This window comes from Odontomachus brunneus, unplaced genomic scaffold (genome assembly GCF_010583005.1).
Source record: "Odontomachus brunneus isolate Ranch 3 - 2012 unplaced genomic scaffold, Obru_v1 Obru_scaffold_002, whole genome shotgun sequence".
Classification (NCBI taxonomy): domain Eukaryota; kingdom Metazoa; phylum Arthropoda; class Insecta; order Hymenoptera; family Formicidae; genus Odontomachus; species Odontomachus brunneus.
The window spans coordinates 1,196,054-1,211,556 of record NW_022639452.1 but is presented as its reverse complement, the minus strand read 5'-3'; the positions used below and the strand labels follow the sequence as shown (position 1 = coordinate 1,211,556).

Genomic DNA, 15,503 nt, shown 5'->3' with positions numbered 1-15,503 from the left:
AGTAATCAACTCATTTAAAACAATATTAAGTAATTTTTTACTAAAACAAAGGTTACATTAACGTGCACATAATAAGAAATAAACTAAATTTTAGTCAAATTTAATACATTTCTTAAGTTAAATTATTTAACTCCATTACATTAGTTAAATTAACGACATATTTAGTAGGAGCATTGGCGACTTATAGGAATGGTTAAAAATAACTCAAATTGAGTATAATTTGACACTACGGATTTAACAGTGTGCGTTTGCGATAGTAAACTTCGCAATTGACGACGACGACAACGAATGAACGGACGAACAGTTATATAGAAAATAATTCGACCCAACTGGTTGTGGCATTTAACGGCGAAATACCAGTAGATTAGCCGCAGGGGATAAGAAGCGACGACAGGCATCTCAGGAGAGTTGTCTGCAAAATACGGCAGATGTTCGTGGAATGACAGGTAAGTACAACAAGTAAGCTAAAAGAACAAATTCCCGGACAACTACCTAAACTTGGGCATTTTTATATTGTCTTGATCTTCAAATTATGAATATTTAAATTCTCAAAATTCTCAAGAATATATTTTTCATGTTGAACGTTTAAATATTCGTATTTAATAGCGTGTCCGGACATTGGTGCTTTTACTTTAAAATTACGAGAAAATTTGGTCCAGTCTCTCGCGTTGCTGACGAACATTTCCATTCTCACGTTCGACGAGAGATCGAGGCCTTGCAATAGCGATTTTCAATTTCAATAAACGCGACCAATCCTTGCAATTAAGACGTTGCAACTTACGCTTGATCATTAAGTTGTCTCGTTGCAGTCGACAGATAGACGTTAAGCTTCTGGGAAGGACAACCGCCTGTTACGAATATAGACTGATTGTATAACAGCTGATCTCGTGTGACCTCAGAATTGAATGGCCCGCGGTGATTTAATCGGAATCGCGGTAAGTCATGAGGTTGTTTACTCAGTGTTGTGCACACCCGATGATCTATTCACGTTTAATTTTTATTACACGCTCGTATGTCGCGTCACATTTACATTGCATGACGTGTACGCACGCACTTTAGCCGACTTGTCATTCATAAAACTGCGTATAACGGACCTCCAGGTGCTCCGAGAAGCGGCTTGTGTCATCGGGAAACGCTGAGCATCGCGGCCAGGTAACCGGCAAACCGAGGAAGCCATATCGCGCCGGGATTCCCTTCTGTCGAAGGCGCGACTACCGTTACGGCTTCACTCCGACACATGTATCATGAGGAAAAGATCGTTCTCTAATCACTGAGAGAATTCATCCTATACAAAATTAACAAACGGATATTTCTGATCAAAGTATCGATCAATTTTTATATCCGACCAGGATATCCGATTAAATTTAATCGAATACATCGCCGATCATAATGGCGTTTCATCAGTTAAATCGATCAAAAAATTATGAACCGATATTTCTCATTGGATGTTTCCTGATTGGATACAAAAATTCATCAGTGTCTTGATCGGAAATACCCGTTTGTTAATTTCTTATCGAATAGTTTTTCTCAGTGTGGAGCCTGTTTCCGATCTGCGAGTCACTGTTCGATTTAAAATCGAGCGATCGTCACATACACGAAAAGTAATTATTTCGCGTGTTACACGTGCGACTTTTTCTAATTCATTATTACTTCTACGCAGGCACGAAGAAGATCTTCCAATGAAACACGAAGACAAGCGCGACCCGTGGACCTTGAGTCCCTCGTTGCTTTCCCCACAAGTTCAACAAACCTCAGGAACCTACAACGCGTCACATCGCCAAAGAAGATGCGCTTAGAAAATACTTTGCATTTAATTGCATAATAAGATAATTATCGGCGGAAAAGACATTTTTCTAGCAAGCACTGCCACAATATTGTTAATAACAACCTCGTGTCAGTGTTGGGCATTAATCGATTAAAATTTTCTTCGATAATAGTAACCGATAAATCAGTAATCGAAATTGATCAATCGTCATACATAAAATTACAAACAAGTTTATTAATCAGCAAAATGAATTATTAATCGAACTTGGATGCGGTCAATTATATACTGATTTGAAAAAAAGATGTTAATCTCATCGCAAATTATAATTATTTCCGGCTTCAATCTTCTCGGCGTTCTAACAAAATAGCAGCAATAGTAGCGATATGAATTATGCGATATGAAGTAATGTTGGACATTAATCTCGATGAAAACCTCTTCTGATTAAAATAACCGGCGAATCAATAAAAAAATTAATCAATTGTAATATATATGTAATCGCAAATAATTTCTTAAAATAATTTTGTCAATTGAAGAAATTATTTGCGATTACATATATATTACAATTGATTAATTTTGATTATTGATTCGCCGGTTATTTTAGTCAGAAGAGGTTTTCATCAAGATTAATGTCCAACATTGCTTCATATCGCATAATTCATATCGCTACTGCTACTGCTATTTTGTTAGAACTGCGAGAAGAGAGATTGGCGCCGGAAATGACTATAATTTGCGGTGAGATTAACATCTTTTTTTCTCGCAGTGTGCGAAGACGTCGCATCGGCGAGATCGTCGAGACGCTTTTCTCGCACGCGACAAAAGCGAGCGATTTCGCAGCTCCCGGTTTCACCGGCAATTTTGCGCCCTTCAAGGTGCACGAACCTGCGCACATTCTTATTGATCGCATCCATTGTGGCAATAGGAAGATTACGGTGTAATAGGAAAATCAACGTCTCGTTAGCTTGGATTCTCTCCCCTCTTTTCATCGCATTAGCACGAGCTGCCAAGCTGAATGACTAATGACATTGACGCGCGTCTCTCACAAAATCAACGCGGGATATTCCAATTAACGTATCGCCCTTACGTCTTACGACCTCGTGAAACACGCTTTTCCTCTCTCCTCTCTGACGTGATTCGCGGTTGGAACTCGATCCGAATCGCGAGTTTCGGGAAAATCCGACCACAATGTAACGTTTACTCTCATACGCAACGTTTCAAATAATTTCATCAGAAGACTGTATATTTTACCTTCGTTTCTCCGCGGTTTACAATTAGCTAAATTAAGCTTGATTGCCGGACAGAACACAAGGTAAATGCGGTAATCAATCGTTCCAACGACATGACGTCAATCTTCAATTTTCCGCGCTTCAATCTTCACGACAATGTACATTCGGTTATTCAACAGTTTGCACATCTTTTATCGAACGACGTTACGATACATCGAGCACTCAGAATTAAAAGAAATACTGTTGACATGTACGCGCAGTATAATCAGTTACAAACATTTAAAAATTACCTCTCAAATTATTTTATTTATGTATATTATTATTGGGACAATATTGTTGTCCTAATTTAAAAGAAACTCTTTCTTACAACTTTCACAAATGCCACAGTCTGTGTTGTCTCGACTCCTATCATAACGAATTGTTGCGCAGCGTATATACGTCAGCAATGGCTTTCAATCATGACTACTTGAGGCGTTGCAATTTTATTCTGTAAAAAATGTGAAAACCGTTTAGTAACCGAGTGTATATTGTCCGGCGTAATAGCCTTAGCATTTAGTAGACCTAGTTACAAAAGCATTTCTTGACCAACATTTCTACATATTCGTAGAATAATATTCTGAGGAAGCAACACAACGTTAGAACATCTTGCACATTAAGACGAAGATCGCACAAGTAACTCTAGTTATAATGGTCTAATTATAATAGCTCCAACCTTATTTGTACACGCATAAAGCTGAGAATTGTATAACTCTCAATCTAAAGAATGGTAGACAATCATTACTGACGGGCTCTTGCCTAACAATTATATTATTAATCATTATTATGATTATACTTATTATTATTATTTAATGTTACTATTATTGTTACTATTAATGTTAATATTATTACTATTATAATTTAAAGTTATCTATTATTATTTATGTTATTTATGTTATTGTTATCTATTATTTAATGTTTTTAATTATATTATTAATTATATTATTATTGCGCGATTTTTTCTGTCGACTTTTAATTTTGACAGTTTGGTGAACTCCTAATTTCATCATGTCCAAACCATTTTGCAGCCCGCTGTATCTCCGAGAAACGTATTAATAATTGTATCGTCATGTCGAGTCTATCTAACAGTTCTTCCCACTATTTATATCTCCAGTTTCGTCTCGCAGGATCGTCATTCGATCTGGTTGCGCGTTCATTGTTAGGAAAGGCACACTTGGACGAAAGAGGTCTGCTGCAGTCGGGTTTTCCCCTTTGATACATTCTTATTTACTTTGATACCTGGAACTTCTAGACGGTTTCTTGACGATCGCGCCGCATGGGAAATACTAGTTTTCTCTCAGGAGTGTTTTCTGTTGAGGAAATGCCACGTCATTCCCTACGCGGAATCCATTGAGCGCCTGACATTATTCCGATCGTTACACATTTGCTAACTGCCTGTTATCCGACATTTTTTAATTTTTTATTATGTTTTAAAGTAGACGCATTCGGGCGGGAGCTCAATTGCTATAATATGTTAATCGGCTTGATATTACACGCGTTAATTAACAAGGAACACGCGGATAATTGCGGATCGTTAGCTACTAGCGTAAGTAATACAACATCGAGTTCTCTTTGGATAGATTCAAATCGCGGTTTTAAATTGCATCCGTCGATCCCGTAAACAAATTATATAATGATGTCTAGTGCATAATGCTGCAGCAATGTATGCAGTTAATGTAGACATTATTAATTATTATTAGACACAGTTATTAGCGCATTCCCATCAGTTGTAAAAATACTGCATAGAAATTAAGAAATATAACGAGATTCAGTAGTTGAGTCAGTTTAATATGGACAATATGTGAGCTAATTTTTTCCAGACATATTAATTCTAGATATTAATTCAATTTTATAATGTGCACATATTATAATGTCTATTGTGAATAAATGTAAAACATTTATTTATATTGTTAGAAAAAAGCTTAAAATCGCGTAAAAACATTGAAAGAATATATGAAAAAGCAAAGAAAAATTGAAGAAAATTAGATATTTGACAATATTCAGATCCGTGACAAAGATAACAACTAAGGTCAGGAATAAAAATAAGCAAAAGACAAATGGGATATATATTGAAATATAATGCGATATTAATAATACGTAATTCTGTTGCAGTGAGAAACTATACTGATACTAATGATGCAAATGAAAACTGTCATGATAGTTCAGATTCAGAACCTGATGAAGACGTGGTAAGAAGATTTTACATCTTGGCAGAAAAGGAGAAAAGCAGAAGCTAATCAGAACTCGTGCTGATGCTAGTTTCTGCTTTTCTAAAGCAGAATTCTGCGCAGTTTTCTGCGCGAATTTTGATTGGTCTCTGCCTTTCTCCTGCTTTCCTTCTAAAGTATGAGTTCTCCCTTACATCTTAATTGGGATTCCAAGCAGTTTTACTCTTCAGTTGATAGAAAAAGCTAACATAACAGTAACTGCTCGAAAACTGCAAATTTCTATCAAGGATTGTAATGACGAAAGGATCAGGAGGTAAAAATAAAGGAAGGCCGTATTCTTATGAAATACAACAGATGGTCGGACCGTTTCATGATGCGGAAACCGATCGAAATTTCAAGTCCGCCGCTTCGCGTGAGCCGAATTCGCTTCTGAGACTGATTCAGCATCGATTCAATGCTCGACCTTGCCGCGCTATTAACTGATTGATTGGCTAACGGACTTTAAAAACCACCCGGGCCCTTGACCTCATAATCTAGATAATTCAAGAGAACTTACAAGAAATATTAATTTTGAAATAGTAGAAAAAAAACTGCAAACATTTTCGGGCATCCCCGGATTACACGAGGAGGCTTGTCAGAGAAAATGATTCTTGAGTCACAGCGAGTGACTTGCGTCGTGATGTGCGTCATGATTCCAGAAGATTGCATGTTCAGAAAAAAAAGGTACTTTGAAAAGCTGTTGCAAAATTTGTGTGCACGATTAGTGCGTGCTTTTAATCTTAGTTGAATCTAGGAGCATGTACCAATCAGATTGACGAACTTTACAACAATTGCAAAGGGGCTTTCTCTGCTGGACGCAGTCATTGATGGGAGGGAACAGCGGAGCGAAGTTCATCAGAGTAGCGCAAAGCGCCGTGGGTAATGGTAGTGACTGGATGGATGGATGGGGGACAACGAACAATTCAGAGTCCTCGTGGCGGGCTCGATATAAAAGTACGAGCTGTATCAACCGGAGGAGGCATTCTCTCCCGATATCTCTTTCGCCGATGACCAAACACTGAGGTCTCATTACTTACGACCTGTGGAGAACCGCGCGAACGTCGAGTCGCGCCATTATCAAGAGGAAGAGAAGGAAACAGAAGAAGAAATAGAAGAGTCAGCTGAATAACCGGAAAGTACACCGACCAAGCAAGCAGCGTAGGACAAGGGAAGCGGGAAGAAGAGGGAAGAAGAGCAAACCAGAAAGTTCGAAGAGCCCGGTGCGTTATTATCGCGGCGAAGAATTGGCGGAGCGACGGTTGAGAGGCTGAGAGAGCGGTCGGCCGGTTTGCAGAAAGGAAATCCGCGGGGAACATTTGCAAGTGAAAGGAGAGAAAGAGAGAGACACAGAGACCTGGTCTCTCCCCGATATTTCGACAGTTTGTTGGCGGTACAGTCGACGGAGCGCGACAAGTGTTGTCAGTTTTTACGGAGGTATTCCCCACACAGTTAATCGGGGAGCAGACGCGACCGAAAAGACGAGAGAAGAGAAAAGAGTGACGCGACAAGGTGAGTGACATAGTGTATCTGTGTGCATATGTTTCGCGATAATAATGAGCGAAGTGCGAAATCGAGGGCTGTTTTGTCGGTGAGCTAATGAACTAGAGTTCATTTATTTCTTTTTTTGGCACGGTACAATACCGTAATAGACGACTGACGTTGACTGGTCGATGACTCAATTCGGAAACCCGACGTGAGAGAGAAAAAGAAAGAAATTCGGAATAATCGTGCCTTTGTTGGCGCAACAGATAATAAAGTATAATATTTTTTCCTTTTCTAACATATAGAGTATATTTCTTATTTTCCTCTTCTAACAATATAAAAATGACTTAATTATATTTTTCAATCGAGTTCTTTCTCTCTTTCTCTCTGACTGTCTCTGTCTTTCTTCTCCCGATATGTTTGATATTTGAAAAGTTGGGCAATTTAACAAGTGCTCTTTCCACACCATTATAGTCGATAAAACGCGTCACGTGCATTTAAGTAAACCGACAACTTTGAATCATGATGTTATCAGAGCGCAACAACGCACTCGAGTATAATCGATCTATTGTTGATTAGAAACTCTACACTCAAAAAAATGTTTTACTGGTCTAGAATTCTGAACAGTCACAGTCAAATTTTATGACTGTTTTTTGCTAGAAAACTGTCTGCGATACGTAGAATTTGCAACAGCAACATTTTAGCAATATCTGCAAGCAAATGTAGGTGTGAGCAAGTGTGAGGATTATACATTCGTTTGTCTCTCGTTACTTTTTTGTCTACAGTCAATTTTTATAAGCGATATGACTGGTTTTTTATCCGGCCACAGACATTTTTACTAAATTTCACAAACAATTCCGATAGAAATTTTGTCTCTGTTGTCTATATTGATTAAACACAAAACATACGAAATGTCGCAATATTTACTAGTCTCTGGTCCATCTTAGCTAATTTCTCATGTCTAGATCATTTTTTCTATATGACTGCAAAACCATTTCTTTGAATGTAAATGATAATGCATCCAGTCTGTTAAGCGTTTGTGTCGTACCGTCGATTTGCCGCTTGTCACACCGATATCATCGCTAACATAGCCGAAAATTAAACCATTTCGATGCCATGCGATGCACGATGCACGCGGACACAGGATGACACAGCGTGAAACAGCGTGTTTCTGTTACTGGGTTGAACGATCTGCGCGTATTAGTGCGCCAACAGTTCGCCATTACCCGCGCATTACAAGACGGACCTTATTGAGTTCCTTATTATTTATCAAATGCATAATACAATATTTAGGATCGGTTGTTCCAACTTCTTGATAAGTTAAGCGATAGTATCAAATCGTATGTTTTTCGTAAGTTGAAGGAAGAACATATGGTGAAAGGCAGACATCGATCAACTTACCAGGAAGTCGGAGCAACTGGCTCTAAATATATAACGGACAAACGCAATGAACGGGAACACGTACGGACGGCGCGGTGATTTCGCACGTTAAGTGTGTGAACGACCTTCCTACGCAAATTTCTTTTTCCCTTTTATCGATATTCAAGGCGAAAGCCGCGACAATCCGCAGAATTCTGACGACGGCCTCTTTTTTTCCTTCCGGCAATCCGGTTGTGACGTTTGCATGTTGAATCAGCAGCGAAATAAGTAGTTCTGTTCATTTTCAACAGACTTCTGTACTAATACAGTAAGTTAAAGCGAAACAAGCATACTTTTTTTTACACCAGTTTACACCAGTCTGTACTAGTTCAGAAGTTCTTCGAAAACGAACGGATCTGGTGTCTCACCTGGAGGTTTCTCGGGCTAACGTCGTAGTTGCACGTTCTATACTTCAATTCACACTCGAGAGGGCACTTTTCCATCTTAAACCATTTTTAATGCGAATTCCTGTCGTCGCTATCAAATAACGCCTTTATAAATATTTTTATGGGGGAGTTAATCGCTCTATTAGACTCCCTTGAGATCGTTGCTCGATTATGGATGTGACGCGCAGCTCCGACAGTGTGTGCAAATGCAACAGGTTCTCCCCATTCACGTGGAAGAGCTTACCCTTGTAATTTAATCCGGAAATGACTATAAGTATTACATTTTGTTTAACAACATTGGCAATACTGATAGATATAGCCTCAAGTTCTCAATAATTTTCAGTTAAATTTTCATCTTTATCTTCAAGAGGTTATTAATTCTTCATTTTCCACTTCGCAGACTTTCATGGGTTGCAAGTAGCTTCAGCTTATGTTGATAAATTCGTAGCTTCAAATCTCCAACATTTGTCGTCCAAGTTCAAGTTTGTAAATCTAAAAATCATGATGTTTTGCTTTGTCTAATAATTAGTTGTGTTTCCTAATATAATAATTAGTTTCCTAATGAATAAAATTGATATTCTAGTTAGTTTTAATTAACTGGACACGGCAAAAACCTGAAATCTTAAGGGGATGTCGGAGTGTTTGTAAAACTATTTTAGCTTTTACGTCGTCCAGACTGAATCGATCGGAAAACGCTTTTGCACGCTTAAAGTACTCATTAAAACACCCTGCGCAGACATAATCTTTTCATCGAAAACGAAAAAAAAATTTTAAGTTAATTGTTTGCTAGCACAATTCGTAGGTTATAAAAAATTTCTGCGATGAATATGAAAACAAAAAAATGTCTGCGCACTACAAAATGTTGTAAGGAATAACGTCCAATCTTCAAAAATATGCTTAGAAGCTTTAGAAAAGCACAATTTGTTATGGAAAATTGTTATTACTTTTTGTTAAGATATAGATAAAACAGCAGTTTAGACGTCCATGATGATTCACGGATACTGCGCTAGCGGCGATAGTGCTACAATTGATCATTATAGGTGCGTTCGGAAAGCACGCTACCAACGCTACCCCGTTCTTCTACCTTTATCGCTCCTTAGATACACAACAAGGATAGAATGACGCGGTAGCGCAAACTCCTCGAACGTATCCTAAACTAACTATTTATCTTTATAACTCAGCAATTAAGCCTTGGATAACATTTTGGAAAAGGAAAAATAGTCCTAGAATTCGCTCAAAAATACAATAATATTAACTAAGTGCGATTGTTTTCGATCACCCTGTATATTATTTATAATATATTATAATGTACCATAATCATATATATATATTTATCTTATTATCTATATATAAAATTAAAATGCGTTTAAGCAATTTTGCATAAACTCTGAAAAATATTCTCTCATTTCATAATATTCTGTTATACAGTCTGACGCAAGCCGTACCGATAACAAAAAATCCATAAAAATATTAAACTGAAAGAAATGGGTGAAGTTATTTTGCAAAGACATGAGAAAATTAGAAATTAGTTTTTTTTTTAAACATTACAGTGTTTGTCTGTGTTATAGTATCATGTCTATGCAACGTTCTTGCAACACTTTTTTGTGCTGTATTGCGGTAGTTATTCCATTTTAAAATTTCCTACAAAAAACTCATGAGTTTTAAAATTGCTTAACTTATATATACATTATATTGCAGTGTTGCTGCAATCAACATGTATCAACGTCTCAACAAAATTGATTAAACGTTGAAACAATGTCATTCAATGTCTACAAAACATTGCATTTCAATGTCCATAAGACGTTAAAATATCAAGAAAAAATCAACAATCGCGGACATTTTTACATTATGTTAAGATTTGCGCAACGTTGATTTAATGTTTCTCAATGTAGCTACAATATTGACATTGTTGCAATTCAACATTTTTCGACATTGATTCAACATTACTGTGTTGTATGGGGACTCCGACATCCCTTTAATGGCAAGAACTGGTGGAATGGCTGAAAAGAGTCGCGAAGTGTAATCGTATTCCACTTTGTGGCCTAGAAATCGAGCTTTGTCACTGGCTTGGGTTAAGATCGCGATTTTTCTGAACTCATCACTCATCACTCTGTTCTACAATTTACAGATGGGCACGCTGCAGCAGCAATCAGTCTTGAAGGGTCTACAAACGGGATGGGACAAGGAAAAAGATCTGGTGCATGAATTGTTCGTCCGTGCGGCGGCAGTTCATCCTAACAAGACCGCGATATATTACGAAGGTATTTTCCGTTTCTCGATAAAATGTAAAAAAGAATAAGAAAAGAATAAAAAATCATGTGTAGGAACTACCAAAGCTCATAGGAGTCGATATTGTTGATTATATAATGATTATATAATGATTAATAATTAATTTCGTCAATCAACTTAAATTATTCGTGATTAAAAAAGAGATAAGAGAAAGATTAAATATCGCGTCAGAAATTACAAACTTTACAAAAGTTGGGCATTAATCGATTGAAATTTTCTTTGACATTTTCCTCCCTTGAAATTTTCTTTCTTTTAAAACTTGTGGTGACCATTCAACAACGAGAATTTTCCGATTTGTCAAGTTAGTCTAATTAACTAGTTATGTTAAGCAACAAATAATTGTGATAACAACACGCTTATCGCATCGAAAATAGTCTGCTTGCATTTTAATGTCCTGAAAAAATTATGTATAGATACTACCGGCCAGGAACACATGTTGTCTTTCGACGAGCTCGACAAGATTACCAATCGGTTGGCGCGCGCGTTGCGCAAGTATGATAAATTCGGGGCTTCTCCTCATTCCTCCTCACAATCGTTCGTGGCTGTTTGCGTGAAGCCCTCGGATCGTCTCCCGACTATGTTGCTAGCTATTCTGAAGGCGGGAATGGCGTATCTACCTTTGGACGCGGAGTTCCCGATGTCCAGAGTGAAGCACATTCTGGAGGAAGCTCAGCCATTGATGGTCTTGGCTGAGGAAGGAGGTGAGCAGAAGATGATCAGTTTTTCTTTTATTTGCAATCGCATTGAAAAGATTATTTTTGTATTTGGAACTAGATATCTAGTACACACGATTTGATTGACATTATCATGTTTTTTACTTGTGTAAAACATCTTCAAGCAGGATAAAAGAGCGAAACGCACAAGCGGCTGTTAAATTTTATGGTTGCAATTATCAAATATTTAGTTAATCCCATTTTAGCCAAATTTTGGTCCGGTGCCAAATTTTCGCTTCGACAACAAAATTCTTTTTTCAGTGCGTCGCTACTAGTAATGTCTCGACATTCATCGTTGGTCCTGAAGGCGATGCTGGATGCCGCATAATACAGTTTCGTGGTTGGCACACAAAGAAAACAGGTTTGGTTGGTTTAATCAAATTTCTGGTGAAACAAACCAAACATTCTGGTTAATACTACCTTCTGTTTGAATTCTGTTCAAATTAACAAGCTTTCTGGTTCAACTGGAATTCAACTGGTATCTACCGATTCGTCAATGTTTCACCAGAAATTTGGCTAATACAACCAAACGTTTTCCGAAATGTCTTTTATTCAGAAAATTATTTTATTTTTGACATAACACGGAGTGTGATCTTTGCAGGGTTAGTAACGTTACTTTATAAAAGTAACTCGTTATCGTTACCATTATTTTCTCTAAAATGTAACTCGTTACAGTTACTCGTTACAAATTTTAAAAAGTAACTCGTTATAGTTATCGTTATGTTTAGACCGAATTTAATAGATTTAAAACAAAAAAATAACTATTAGAGTAACGAATTAACGAATTACCGTTACTGGATAAATATAACTACGTTATCGTTATAGTTACCGATCAGAAAAAGTAACGCTGTTATAGTTACCGAAAAAAAGTAACTGTAACGGTAACGACGTTACAAGTAACTCGTTACTTTCCAACCCTGGATCTTTGATGCATTGACATTGTATATAAATTGACATTTGTATTTTCACTCTGCAAAAAACATTTATAATTCTACGAAATCAAAACAGTACAAACTACGAAACTGCATTACGTCGGTATCTAGCAACATCTACAACGTTTTTACTTCCCCGATACATTCATCTTCTCGTTCTGGTTTACGCGAATTCTTGCACAACTTTCACGCGTCGAACGTTCAACCGAGATGAAACGGAAATCATAATAATCGGAAGAAATTGAAATTAATATTGACGACACGACAAATCTCGTTGGTTTTCTGTTACGAAATCTTCTCGTCGGTGGTATCCGCGATCTCTCTCTCTCTCCTTCTCTGGTGCACCGGTCGAGTTTTTTGCCGCAACGGTGGAATTAAATATGTGCAGCGGACTGTTTCAAGGAGCACAATTTGCAGAACGCGGATACATTATATTACAGCGTCATAATTGCACATGAAGGAAACCTTGAAGGAGGGCTTTTTTCCTCTTCTCTCTTCACTCTGGATTAGCGATTTATGATTCGAGGCAACACGCCTTCTTCCGTTCCCATGAGAAATTCTTCCGCTTGTCTTTCACTCTTCGTTTTAGGGTAGAATCACTTTTAGACGTTGCAAACACTGAAAAAAGGATTTGGTTTGACAAAACCAAAATTTAGTTAAATTAAAATCAACCAAATTTTTTATAATTACAATAAAAAAATGTAATTGCCACTATTTTGCCTTATTTTCTCAGTAATATATTTACTTAGTTACTAAGCATAGCAAAATAGCGGCAATTAAATTTTTTTATTGTAATTACCAAACATTTAGTTGATTCCATTTTAAGCAAATCTTGGTTTCAAATCCTTTTTTCAGTGTACGTTATTAATCCCATGTTTTAGAAAGTGCCTATAGAACGTCTAATGGATCACACCTTAAATGAGAGCGCGATTCTTTCTTTCAGCGGACTTGTCGATTTATGAGGGAGCTTTGGTGGTGACTTACGAACAACTGTTGGAAGAAGCCAAGCGAGAGCAAGAGGATTCCCTGGCAATAGCCGAGGAGACCGCGGATCAGCTCGCCATCGTCCTTTACACTTCCGGGAGCACGGGAATCCCGAAGGGTAACGCTTCTTTTCACCATTTCCGCATAGTCGTTTGTACAATATGAGGGTACACGTGAGAAATTCCATTCAACCGACAAAAACTAGAAGAAAAATCAACGCTGACACGCGTCTCATGTGTCGCGAATTCCAGCGCAGAGAAAATTTATTGCGCGCGATATTATGGTTTTGTGTATCCTGATTTATGTATTATCCCGCAAAAAACTCCATCGTAACTCCATCAATCTTGCGACTGTGGCGGCCGCATTTTACTCGCGGTATATCTGATATTATGAGTATGTAAATTAGATTTGTTCGCCGCGGGCGTTCGCATCGTCATATTGCGCGATAATAACAAGAAGCATAGTCATCGAGCTATCTTTAAGTTGTGAAAAAATCTTGCGAGAACACCACCTTGCAATTTTGTGCTGCAAATAAAGTGAAGCACGAGAGAGTGACGGCTCGGACTTAGCAGCAGAGCATGTCTTTGTATCTGTGTTATGTCGATCACGATGAAGCGCATACTGAGAGAGATTATTCGATAAATTAACAAATGGATATTTCCGAACACAATACCGATGAATTTTTCTATTCGATCAAAAAACATCCGATGAGAAATATGAGTTTATAATTTTTTTATCGATATCTGATGAGATGTCATTGTGATCTGATGAGATGTCATTGTGATCGGAAGTATTCGATTAAATTTAATCGGATTTTATGACCGGATATAAAATTTTATCGGTATTTTGATCGAAAATATCCGTTTGTTAATTTTTCATCGGACAATTTCTCTCAATGCACACGATGAGAATTTTACGGATATTCCTTTCCCGTTACAACAGATGATTAAATGTAGATAATACGATGATATAATAATAATATAAAATGATAATTGTTTTAATATAAATTTGTTTCTTCAAAGGTGTGCTTATACCTCACGCCACTCTGCTAAATCGTCTGCAATGGCAATGGCGGGAGCTGCCGTTCGCCGATGACGAGGAACGATGCGTCTTCAAGACTTCCCTCACGTTCGTCGACAGCGTCCCGGAAATCTGGGGTCCGCTATTGCAAGGTCGCACCTTGGTGGTGATGCCGAAGAACGTGACCAAGGACCCGGAGAGATTCGTACCGCTGTTGGAGAAACACGGGGTAAGTCTTTCCTGATACCGTAAACTGAGCATTACCATACCGATACCGTAAGAGTATTCTGTGCAACCAATACGGCGTAAAGTTTGTAGAGAAAAGTCGGTGTTCTGTCGGCGAAGCTTTCAAATATAACGTCCCCTTAACGATCGGAAACTCGCATTTACATATGTAATGCAATGATCGATTCGATTTCACGACGTGTTGATCATTTAACATTTAACATCTATTAAGAGACGAGGTATGTGCTTTACGACAGATGGAAAATCACTCATGTTTTTCCAGATACAACGCCTGGTGCTCGTGCCATCGCTGCTGCGTTCATTGCTCATGTATTTGGGTCTGCAAGTGAGTACAGCTGCATTCTACGCGTACGCACCTCTTTTACAATCCGCTTATTATATGAATTTTATTCCCGCCAGTATTTTATAATATCGACGTTGCGTCATGCGGTACAGAAGGTTATAATTATGACGTGTCACTTTTCTCATCGAGTATCGATGTCGCACGATTATTAGGATAAATAGGTTCTCAACAATTCGCGGTATTAATAATAATACAGCCCGCATGAAAAACATGTTATGATCAACGATTGAGGACTTATAAAAGTGGGCCGTCGGGACCACCTTTCATCTGAAATTTTAAGCAGCTTTGCACCTCTGACATTTCGCGGTGAAGCCAGTGTATTGCTTCAGAAAAGTCCGGCAAATTCATTTTCAATTTAACTTCAAGCACAAATTACGATAAGTGCGTTCACAGTTCGATGATTCTCTCTCTCTCTCTCTCTCTCTCTCTCTCTCTCTCTCTCTCTCTCTCTCTCTCTC

General features: G+C 37.9%; 1 protein-coding gene and 1 long non-coding RNA gene across 4 annotated transcripts in view; both read left to right on the top strand.

The window, feature by feature from the left end:
* The first annotated feature begins 132 nt into the window (after positions 1-132).
* Positions 133-1,948, top strand: LOC116841704. Of its 2 annotated transcripts, XR_004377586.1 has the most exons (4): positions 133-446; positions 810-935; positions 1,101-1,601; positions 1,661-1,948. It is a non-coding gene; the product is annotated as an uncharacterized LOC116841704 (long non-coding RNA). The 2 variants fall into 2 exon arrangements; XR_004377585.1 differs by having other exon boundaries at positions 133-935.
* Positions 1,949-6,046: 4,098 nt separating this feature from the next.
* LOC116841840 (mycosubtilin synthase subunit C) overlaps positions 6,047-15,503 on the top strand; it is a 16,128-nt gene continuing 6,671 nt past the window's right edge. Inside the window, exons 1-6 of one of the 2 annotated variants that reach the window (XM_032810258.1) lie at positions 6,047-6,740; positions 10,647-10,779; positions 11,221-11,508; positions 13,396-13,554; positions 14,459-14,685; positions 14,965-15,027. In XM_032810258.1, the coding sequence (XP_032666149.1) occupies positions 10,647-10,779; positions 11,221-11,508; positions 13,396-13,554; positions 14,459-14,685; positions 14,965-15,027 (870 nt within the window). In that variant the 5' untranslated portion in view covers positions 6,047-6,740. Of the gene's footprint in view, positions 6,741-10,646; positions 10,780-11,220; positions 11,509-13,395; positions 13,555-14,458; positions 14,686-14,964; positions 15,028-15,503 lie in introns of those variants that run through there. The other variant, XM_032810268.1, reaches the window with a different exon arrangement.